The sequence below is a fragment of the Camelus bactrianus genome, chromosome 3, assembly GCF_048773025.1.
Source record: "Camelus bactrianus isolate YW-2024 breed Bactrian camel chromosome 3, ASM4877302v1, whole genome shotgun sequence".
NCBI classification, from domain to species: Eukaryota; Metazoa; Chordata; class Mammalia; order Artiodactyla; family Camelidae; genus Camelus; species Camelus bactrianus.
Window position 1 is genome coordinate 37249024 of NC_133541.1, and position 11508 is coordinate 37260531.

Below are 11508 nucleotides of genomic sequence, written 5' to 3' on the forward strand. Positions count from 1 at the left end.
ATCTGCTAATTCAAGGTAAACTTTAGTCAGTGTTTCTGGAAAGTTCTTAGGGTCATGGTGCCTGATTTGTCTATCTGTACTCATTTTATAACATTTGCACCTGGTACGAACAGAATCTCATAGAGTCTAATACCTTTCATAGTAAAGAAGAAAGTAGTGTAGAAAGCCTGGCAATGCGTTTCATCTGTTCCTGGGGAGAATGACAAAATGCAGTCCTTGATTTTTAAAAGATATTATTATTAAGGCCCTGGATAAAAACATGGTCATTTTCAATTAAAAATGAGTAAAAGAGAGAATCGGAATTAAAAATATGTTGCCAATGTTCCCCTTTAATAACATTATGAAATCTCCCAAAATGTAACTAAAATTTAACGAAATTTGGTCAAATTTAGAGAAAATGGCATGACTAGGAATAAGTTTGCTACAAAACATATGGGTTTCTCTGGATGATGTTCAGGCTTTAGCTAAGCCTTATTGTAAGGCAAGCGTGATCTGTGAAAGGTTCTGTGTCTCTCTACATAATAAATCTACGTCCAAAAGAAAAATAGAAAGACATTAAATACGATAGGCACCATTTGCTGCCAGGAAAAATAGTAAGTATTGCTTTAGAGCAATGAACATCTTTGAACTCTGTCTGCAACTTCATTAAGTTCTTATGGCTTGCATATTTTTATTCTCTCCCCATTTATAACATGAGTACATACAGATATTGAAGATGGTTAACTCCAGAAATGAGTTCTTGATGGCACACATACCTCTCCCCAAAAAGTGCCAAAACCATAATTCTGAAACTTCCCGAACTGTTCTATACCTCTAATCTTAGGTGTGAAAAAAAACTTTACTCTACTACACTTGTGGTGAGAAAGTTAAATTTGCAGAATCAAAACTCAGTCTTCAGAATCTTCTTCCTTCACCAATACAGTCAGAATATTTCATCTGGGCCTCTTAAATCTAAGCCATTAAAATGCCTAAATTTTCTTCTCTATCTCTGTGTTTCCTAATAGCTGGGACTTCTATGACTCCAGAGTGTAAGTATCTCCTATACCTACCACATGTGAGCATTAAATGAATTTCTAGGGATTCTATTGTCACGTTATAAGTGAAAATGATTTTTACATCCACTTCGATCCCTCTATATTGTAATGTATTCTACAATTGTTCGTCAGTAATTATAATAACTATTAGGTGACTATAGAGTTTTTTTTTAACTTGGAAAATGATACAGTGGCAGTCAAAATAAGAATTACATGAAGTAATCTGCTTAGATCTTTTACGTTAAATCTTCTGGTTTTCTTTTGGAGGCTTCAACGTGGAGATTATCGGAGGGAGAGAGGTGTCACCTCATTCCAGGCCATTTATGGCTTCCATCCAGTATGGCGGTAATCACATTTGTGGGGGAGTTCTGATCCATCCTCAGTGGGTGCTGACAGCCGCCCATTGCCACTCTCGGTGAGTACTATGTTTACATGTTTTTCCCCAAGTTGGCCAGAAGAAGCACTCATTTCTCCCAGGAGAGGTTTTGATCTTCCCTTAGCTTCTAAGATAACTGACCAACCGGAGTTTATTTACTCTGTCACATATCTGCAATTCTGCCCGAGTTTTTCTTTTTAGGGAGATCTAGGCAACTCGTTAGACAAATTCAAGTCCTCAGTGTAATGCCAGGGAACTCAGCAACAGTAATTACTGATGCCACAGTATTCCTGGGCTTGTTAGGAGAAATCAGACAATCTGAGTTTGCTCCCCATTTTATAAGTGGGTAATAATAATAGTAGTGCATACCTGTTTCTTGGGGTTTTGATGATTAAATACTATCTATTTAAACATTTTGGCATGCTTAGCACACAGTAAATACAAATAAGTTGCAGCTATTATTACTGTTATCTGTATGAGGAGTTGCTTTGCTAGTAGATTTTTAGACCCCTTACCTTAACTCCTCTGCCCACTCCCCCCACAAGAGGTCTGAGACCCACAGTTTGGGAATCACAGCTGTAAGGGATAATAGTCTTCCCAGGTGAAAAAGAGAAAGTATTACTGATTTACACAGAAAAAGAGAGAGAGATTGTAGAATACAACTTTAGAATACATTTTTCTGGGATACTTAAAATGAAAGGTTTTCTAAAGACAGAAAGGTTTTCTCAGCCTGTGATTCTCTTACTTCATAAACATGTCCGAAATCTTTCTTGGCATGCTGCCACCATCACAAAAGGAAAAGCGATAGAAAACTAATTTGGTGTTTGTGGTTGTTTTGTTTGTTTGTGTTTGGGGGATTGTTTTTTGCTTGTAAGTTTCTTCCTTATATTCCTTGACTGAATAAGCTAAGAGAAGAGATGGGGTTTTCCCCTTTCCTTACAAACATGACATTTCACCTAAGAACCTCTTAGCGGTAATGGTTTATTCTCCAGGAATCAGCTGTATCTAAATGGAACAACTGAATTGACTTGCTTCTCTATGTTTTGGGGGTTTTGTTTGGTTGCCCCATTTTAATGAGACTGAACACAAATTTAAAATTTTGAACCCTGCAAATTGATAACTTCTATTTTATTTCTAAATAGCAAGCCACTTATTTCCAATTTAATATGGCTACTTCATTTAAGCGGGGGTTCTTGCTGTCATAGAAATCACCCTTGTGTCCCTATCACTTCTGTTCTTTCCAGGGCATTTGTCCCCTGGGGACCAGCTGGGTAGAGGGTGACTATCAATAGATATTCATTCAATTCAAACCATGTACATCTTCAAATACGCTTATGGTTACACTTCAAGTGGATTATAATCTCCCCAGTCGTGGAGTTTGACTTATTATAAATGCAGAACAAATGCTAGATAGAAAAAAGGAAATAAATTGGAGGGGTTTCTTTAGGGTTTTGGTTTTTGGGTTTTGCTAAACTTAAAACACAGTATGTGAAGTCCTTCACAAGCTATAAAGTACTATCCAAAGGTAAATAGTATTATTAAGTTGAATTTTAAATTTTGTCAAGTGAACTGACTCAGTAGAAGTAGATTTCCAAATTGACAAATTGGGGAAAAAGAGGTCTTCCAGTTAAAAAAAAAAAAAAAACCTATTGCTAAATATTATTTTAAATGGCTGGAGTTTAAAGAACTCCAGAGTATGTGGATCAGATTTCCTCTACAGGACACTTGGGTGTAAAAATGTAGGCAGATTGTGCTTAGAAAAATATTAAGCTTTATGAAATCCAAAATATTTATGAAATAGTTCAATGGTGGCTTCCCACAAATGTACTCCCAAGTATCCAGTGGGAATAGCTTACTAACCCCAGGCCCCTCTCTCAGCAAAATGATGCAGGAGGCCAAACCTGGGGTGTTCCCGCCTCACTACCCATCCTAAGTTCCTCACTTAGTCTCTTGACCCATTTGTTAGTTGCCATGCCAATTATAAAAGGAAACTGGCTTTAAAAAAATAATCTTGTTTTATTTTCAGCATTTTAATTTATCAGAAGCAAAACTCTCACCAACTCTTGCCCACTGTAGCACTGTCTTCCTGAGTCTCTTCCAATGCCTTCTCTCACTGAACACTCCCCCGTCCTCTCACCTGCCTCGCCAGTGATTAGATGAAACCCCACAATCCCTTCCACACGGCCTCACTCCATCTCAAATTATTCAAGGCTTCCAGAGTAGTATGGTTAAAAATTCAGACCCTGGGTTCAAACCAACTGAGCTTTAATCCCATCTGCGTTGCATCCTGGAGTCTCCACTTAGTATCATTGGGACTTTCTCAAGTTTGTTAATTTACCTGAGCATCAATTTCCTCATCTGCAAAATGGGGATAATCATAATACCTCTTTCACAGGGCTGTTGTGAAGTTTAAATGAGGGAAAATATGTAAAATGCTTAGCACAAAACCTGGCTCACTGCAATAACTTAATAAATGTTATCTAATGTTATACCTATACCTTCCATGGTAATCACTGAGGAACACATTTCATGATCCAATCATGTTGATGGGATAGGACCGTAACAGCCCCTCTCTGACAGCAGCATCATTCCCTCCTCTCTTAGGTAAGAGACTTCCAAGAAATAGGGATCCTGCCTTCATTATCACATCTGGAGGAACGGATCTAAGTAGAAACATTGCTCAGTGCCAAGGTAGGACGGCAGAGGAAGTAAGAGGCTTGAAAGGGCTCAGCACAGGGCTTACAGAGGCACCATGCAGCCAAGCCCCCTTCAAGACTCTTATTTCCTCTGCCGTCTCCCTTGGCACTGGACTTAGAGTCACAGAAGCTGGGTTTGGGTCCTGATTCCCCTACTTATGAGGTATGTCACCTCTGGCCAGTAAAAGAACCCTTTCACTCGTAAGGACTATACAGTCCCTCAGCTTTAACACAGAAAGGGGTTATCGATAGGCTCAATAGAGACGTTTATGGATGCCTTCAGCAGATGATGACAAGATTTACTGTAAGCAATACTTTGGTTCTGCTCGCATGTAGTTCTGTTCCAGGTGAGTCCAGGATGGGACTCAGAAAGCTGCTTTTAAACAAACATCTTCAGATGATTCTGAAGCAGGTGGTCCAAAGACTCCCCCAGGGAGAAACACTGTGCTGTGCAAATGAGACATCGATATTGTAACTTATCCTCAGCGTGAATTCAGACCTGAATTTAGCTGAGGAGGTGGGATCTTGGAACTCAGGTAATTCCAGGTATCCCGTGGGCAGAAAAAATTGACCTTTGTAGTACAGATTACAGTTGAAGCATATCTAGAAATGGAAAGTTCAGAAAGCATTCATGGTCTTGGGTTGTTTTGGGTATTAATATATGGAGACAAAAATAACCAAAGCATTGCAAAGCCATAACTAATCAAGGAAATTGGTAAAAGATGAAGGAAAATCAGAAATATTCTCAGCTCCCTTCCCGTAGTTAGATTCATCTTCCATATCCCACATTTGTACCTCCCAGGCTTCTCCGGGCTCGTTATTTATGCATGTATACATCTTTTCTATTAGACCAGTAGTCCCAGGGATTTTATATTATCCTTCCCCTCCAAAGTTTGGGATTTAGTGAGTATGCTGAATTTGAGTTTGAATCAATCCTAGGAAATCTGATCCACATCCCTTGAGAAATTTCATCCCCATCCTGATTTTGCAACAGAAACTTTTCAACAAATAGAGCTAGAATTTCCAAAATAACCCCAAATAAACTCTTTTGGTAGAAACCAAAAATTGGTAATTCCTGGCAGTCACAGCCCTACCATATTAAAACCCACCCCACCATAACCATTCACTGGTTCCCCAAATCTGAAACAAACTTTTCTTCCTTTTCTGTAAGTTTCTGTGATCTTTTTAATTTTTATTAATCTTTATTCATCTGTATATATGGGTGTGTGTGTTTTTATTGTAATCTGCCTTGACCCTTTTCCATGCAACAGTTATATGTAAATAAATAAATATAATTATTTTCATAACCTTCCTTGTTCCAAAAAAGGATTTGAAGTTGCTTCCTGAGAACACACATTAAAATGGGATATTTCTGTAGCATGCAAATGGCTCTAAGGTGTGGTCAAGATCTCAAAAAATACCACTTCTATTTTTATAACTAGATGTAAATGTAATTTTATTCAACATACAGTAAATCAGATCAACTATGGCATTACTGAAACACTGGTACTAAAATTATATATGACCAGGGATTTTAAAAAAACAAACAAACAAAAAAATGTTTCTTCATCTGACTCAACAGTTTATATCCTCTAAATCCCCACAATGGAATTATCAATAGGTACTAACTCTGAAGTGTCTTCCTTTCACCTTGAGGAAAGTTTTCCTCTCTTGTCCGAATCATCTTTCTAATTGAGGGGACAGAACATATAAGCATAGTTGACAGCCAGGTAATGGACCTTATTTCTCCATATTGCCCTGAGATGATGTCTAGACATAACAGATTAGCAAGTGTAGAGTTGAGTCTCTACCTTTTAGTTATTAAAATACTTAAAACTGGAAAGATGAAAAAGCTCTGGAGATTGATGGTGATGATGGATTAACAACAATGTAAATGTATTTAGTGCCACAGAACTGTGCATTTAAGAACAGTTAAAGCCATAAATTTTATATTATGTATACTTTACTTTAATAAAAAAATTCTTAACAATGGTGGATGTAAATCACAACCCACAAACCTGAGAAATATAATTTCCTTTATTTTTACATAAATTAACACAATTTTGTTGTAAACTTGATCTCAGTTAATTTAGGATTTCACTCCTTTGTCCCCCTAGTAGGGTACAAGTTCTGATAATTGTTTGTAACGCTGGGGAATTGGAGTGGGGTGGGTTTGGCCCTTGATACCATCCATTTATGACTGGGTCCACTGAGACCTCTGTCACTCCACCAAATCCTAGGCAGGTTATCTTAGAGATGGTCCTTATTTCTATATTCATATGGCTTTCTCCACCATTTCTCCAAATCCCACTAGGGGATTTGGGAATCATTCTGTTGCCTCTATTCTCTTTGCTTTTTTTAGGTTTGCCAAAGGCCGTTCTTCCAAAGTGGTTTTAGGAGCACACTCTCTCTCAAAGAATGAGGCCTCCAAACAAACGTTTGAGATTAAAAAATTCATACGATTCCCAAGATTTACATCAGATCCTAAATCGAATGATATTATGCTGGTTGAGGTATGTGACACTGACCTCCTTCAATTCCTCCAACATTCTTATACAGCATAGTTCAGTTGTCAAATCATCTACACAGAAGCATTTTGTTAGCACTCTCCCCATGTTTGAGGTGACTGTGACATATTCTATATGGGGCCCACTTTACTCTATTTATGGCCTTGAAAGAAATAAGAATTTATCACAAATGCATCTAGGCTGTGTTTACACAAGGGAAAAAAGCTCTGATGTTCACATATGTGGGAGGAGACCATCCCAACAGGCCCAAAGATCCACATTGAAAGTTTTTTTCCCAAATGCTTTTATCATTAGCAAGTAAAAAATACAAGGCACTTAGACAACAGAGCCAACCAAGTGACTTCAGAGACACAGAAGTGAGTTACAACTTAGTCTAGACCATACTTAGTCTAGTCCAAACTTAGTCTAGACCATACCCAAGGGTCCTATCCAGCAGGAAACAGCACAGCCCTCAAAGTCATGACCTATGGATGTTATTCCACAGAAAACCACCCAAAGAAGAATAAAGGCCAGTTTGCTTGAGACTGGGCAAAATTCCTGCTCTGTGTAAGCTCCCTCCCCAAGCATCACTGAACTCTAAGGGGAATGAAGAGTATGTTCAGAAAAGCAACAACCACAAATGCAGCTGTGGGCTACCACCAAAGTAGATTCAAGAAGGGGGACGCCCTCCTAGAACAGAGGGACCACACATACATCGCTCAGACTAACAACAGAATATTACTGGGGACAAATGATAATTTATTCTTTTTTCAATCTGACAGCTTCACACGGCCGCAAAACTCAACAAGCATGTCCAACTGCTCTACCCAAAATCCAAAAATGATATTAGAGCTGGAACAAAATGCCAGGTTACTGGCTGGGGAGCCACTGACCCAGAACTTTTTAGTCCCTCTGATACTCTGCGAGAAGTCACAGTTACTGTCATAAGTCGAAAAGTTTGCAACAGCCCTAGTTATTACAACCATAATCCTATCATAACTAAAAACATGGTATGTGCAGGAGATGCCAGAGGCCAGAAGGATTCCTGCCAGGTAAGAACCTGTCATTCAAACAGGTATTTCAGGGTGCTGAGCTACAGTTGGACTCCCTCTGCACACTAGCACAGAGGAGGAGAGAAATGGAGAACACAAAACCACGACTCGGAAAAGTTGCACTCCATTCCTGCATACAGTGTTCTCTATTCTTTCCCATCTACCAATGTGAATGAGTCATAAGAACTTCCCCAACATATAGTGAACACTCATTAAATGTTCATTAATCAGGATAATTAACTATATCTGATAACTTTTACAGACTTCTTCTGAGGGGTGTTACCATCCTTAGAAAGCCTACTAACGCTAAGTTCACTAGTGGTGATTAGAAGATAACTTTTCAAAATACTTTTCAAAATCTTTTGTTTCCTGAGGTAGTAAAAAAAAAAAAAAGATGATCATGTTTACAGGTGACAAAGGCTACCTAGCACAGATGGATTAGTAATTTTTTTAAAAGGTAGAATACACTATTCACACCATACTATATTAAGCATTATCGAGGGGAGGGTGTGATGATTTCAAAGATCACATGTAGCTGCAGTGCACCAAGACTGTCATCCCCCTAAGTCTCTATTTTTGCAGCCAACCAAAGCACAAAGTACTGCAGTTTTCGATGTGAGTGGCAGCAGAGGCAAAGGCTGCTCTTTAGATTTAAAAGCCAGCTCCTTATCTGAAAGACCAGGCTTTCCCCTCTAACACCTTGTCACTTCCCTTGACAGAATTGTTGTCACATGTTTTGTTGTCAGAGTGAGCAGAGTGAGTCCTCAAGAATCAGTTCATTGACCAAGTATGTACTGAGTGTTGGGTACATGCAGAGCCCTATGTTCAATCACATGAGGATGCAAAACAGGAAAAAAAAATAACAGAGGAGATACAGTCCCTGCCACCAAGACATTTACTCTAATACGTTGCTCTTTTCTGCCAGTTCCAGTAGCAACCTGATTTGAGATCCATGAGCACCAAAATGAAATTCACAGTTTAAAAATTTATTTTATTTCATGGATTATTTCAAACTTTGTGTCTAAATTGCTTCTTGATGAATAAAGTTTGACAGTCACTGATTACGAAAGGATGTATATATACATAGTCTTGGACAGAGACCGGGACATGGACAAAGAGAGACAGACAGAAAGATGGACAGAACCATGGTCTTGGACGGAGACAGAGACACAGAGAACCTATACTGAGTCAGAGGCTGTTATCAGGCACTCTGCAGGACACAAACCAAGGACTCAGATAATGATCCTTTGAGTAATTAACAGTTGATGGTGGAAAAAGTTCAACAGCTTCTTACCAAGTATCTGCTCATTTTCTTCTTCCCAGGGTGACTCAGGTGGCCCCTTGGTCTGCAAAGGTGCCTTCTATGCCTTAGTCTCTGGAGGTCACAAATGTGGTGATGCCAAGAAACCTGGAATCTACATGCTATTAAACCAGAAATACCAGGCTTGGATCAAAAGCACGCTGGCCCCATCTCACGCAAACTAAGACTACAGATGATTTTCTTTGCTCTACCAGCTGCTTGTTTTTTGTTTTTGTTTTTGTTTCATAATACGTTCTACAGGCCAACTTCAAAGGTAGTTGAATGTAGTTAAAGTGAACACAGTTAGGGTCCCCTCCTGACCCCTTAGGGCTGATTTTGTTAAGAAACCAAGTTCTTTTTCACATGTTCCACTGATATATTTATACTATGCTGATTTTATTCTGAATAAAATTTAGAAGACTATCTGTTTGTCTTTTATGGAAATAAAGAACAGTTGATGGTATATCCCCCACTCAGCCCAGACCCCTCCAAGAGGGCAAAAGGTGATTAAACAAGACAGTTATGGCACCACCTTCAACCAGGTCTATGTTGTGATTTCTCCAAATCATCCTAAGCTGTATTTTTAAAATAAGAAACACCCCAACTCAAGTTAAGAAAGAATCATCAAGGTTTATACAAATATTTAGGACAGTATTATTATTAATAATCCTGTTCAAAACAGGATTTAAAGCAACATATAAAAATACCTGCAAGTGACAGAAAAAGACAAATATTATACGGTATCACTTATATGTGGAATCTAAAAAACATTATACAAATGAACTTAGTTACAAACCAGAAATAGACTCACAGACATAGAAAACAAACTATGGTTACCAAAGTTGGGGGAGTGATAAATTAGGAGAGTTTGGGATTAACATATACACGCTACTATACATAAACAGATAAATAACAAGGATCTACTGTATAGCACAAGGAACTATATTCAACATCTTGTAATAATCTATAATGGAAAAGAATCTGAAAAAGAATATATATATGTATATGTATAACTGAATCACTTTTCTCTATACCTGAAACTAACACAGCATTGTAAATCAACTATACTTCAATAAAAAAAAGAACCAAGGAAAAGAGAGATTAAGCAATTCAACCAGGAAAAAAAACACCCACAATAAAACAAAATATAAAAATTAAAAATAATTTTTCCTCAAAAAAATTACAAATAGAACTACCATGTGATCCAGCTATTCCACTTCTGGGTATTTATCTGAAGAAAATGAAAACACTAACTCAAAAAGATGTATGCACTCCCATGTTCACTGCAGAACTATTTACAATAGCCAAGATATGGAAACAACTTAAGTGTCTATCGATGGATGATGGATAAATAAATTGTGATACACACATACACACACAATATGGAATATTATTCAGCCATAAAAAGAACAAAATGTTGCCATTTGCAAAAACATGGATGGACTTCAAGGGCATTATGCTAAGCGAAATAAGTTAGAGAAATACTATATGATCTCTCTTACAGGTGGAATCTTAAGAAAAAGGAAAAAAAAGCTCATAGATACAGAGAACAGATTGGTGGTTGCCAGAGGTGGGGGATGAGGAGTGGGAGAAATGGGTAACAGGATCAAAAGGTGAATAAATAAATAAACAAATAAATTTAATTAAGTAACTAATTAATTTAAATAAATAATAATTCAGTGAAGAAAGTGAGGTAAGGTGGAAATGAGAGTAAGAAAGAGAAGATAGGAGTGTTGTTAAAAGTGCCATAATTTTCTCCCTAAGCTTTTGCTGGAAGGAGCCATATCTGGCCCCATGCTTCACATGAGTCAATGCAAAAAGATCAACACAATCAGTTATACAAATTACAGTATCCAGGAAATAAAAATAAAACATTTGTCCAGAGGTAGGGACGCTTGTGCTGGAACTGAAACTACACAGAACTTTCTTCCACTATCGTCTTAAGAAAGACACTGTGCTGTGGTTCCTAGGTCTCTACCAATTGCATCAGGATCACCTGAGAAGATTGTTTGGAATACAGATTGTTCTTACTCCTTGCTCAGAAATTCAGATTAAATAGGCTTGAGGTGGGCCTAGGAATATGCATTGTATAAAAGCATTTCAGTTGACCATTTCTGATAAATGGTCAAGTCCAAAAGCCACTGATAATTAACATCTTACAAAAAAAGAACGATCAGTCTCATGGATTGTTTTTTATAAATCCGTCAATGTGAACTGATGACTGAAGACCGAAGTGCAATTCAGTAGGTGCACTTGAGGGTCTCAGCTGTCCTTGACTGTGGTGGTTCAGTGATAGAAACAATTTTGAGTGGGTGGTGGCAGAGGATGGGAGTGTCATTCAGGCTTCTCCTTAAACAGGCAGAAACCAAGTGTTCATCTCAGCTTTTATGTTTAATTTGGACTTCAGAAGATAAACAGTGCTCATTTCCAGATGGCATCATTGAAGTTTCTTACATTCATATAGAAGTGGATTCTTTTATGTTTGTTGTCACGGTTCTTAGAAACAATTAACAAGTACTATTCCACTATGAATACTTAGCCTA

At 37.9% G+C, this 11508-nt stretch overlaps 1 protein-coding gene across 1 annotated transcript; it reads left to right on the plus strand.

The window, feature by feature from the left end:
- Window positions 1–825: 825 nt before the first annotated feature.
- Window positions 826–9388, plus strand: GZMK (granzyme K). Its single transcript, XM_010966293.3, has 5 exons — window positions 826–1028; window positions 1302–1449; window positions 6469–6619; window positions 7396–7665; window positions 8989–9388. Exons 1-5 carry the CDS (start codon window positions 965–967, stop codon window positions 9148–9150), a joined length of 795 nt encoding a protein of 264 aa, XP_010964595.1. The 5' UTR covers window positions 826–964; the 3' UTR covers window positions 9151–9388.
- Window positions 9389–11508: the final 2120 nt, after the last annotated feature.

Excerpts from the sequence above, each read along its gene's own strand:
- GZMK (XM_010966293.3), top strand. The coding sequence starts at position 965 with ATGCCTAAATTTTCTTCTCTATCTCTGTGTTTCCTAATAGCTGGGACT. Across the intron at positions 1,029-1,301 it reads GACTTCTATGACTCCAGAGT|GCTTCAACGTGGAGATTATC; the intron begins GTAAGTATCTCC and ends TTTCTTTTGGAG. Across the intron at positions 7,666-8,988 it reads GCCAGAAGGATTCCTGCCAG|GGTGACTCAGGTGGCCCCTT; the intron begins GTAAGAACCTGT and ends TCTTCTTCCCAG.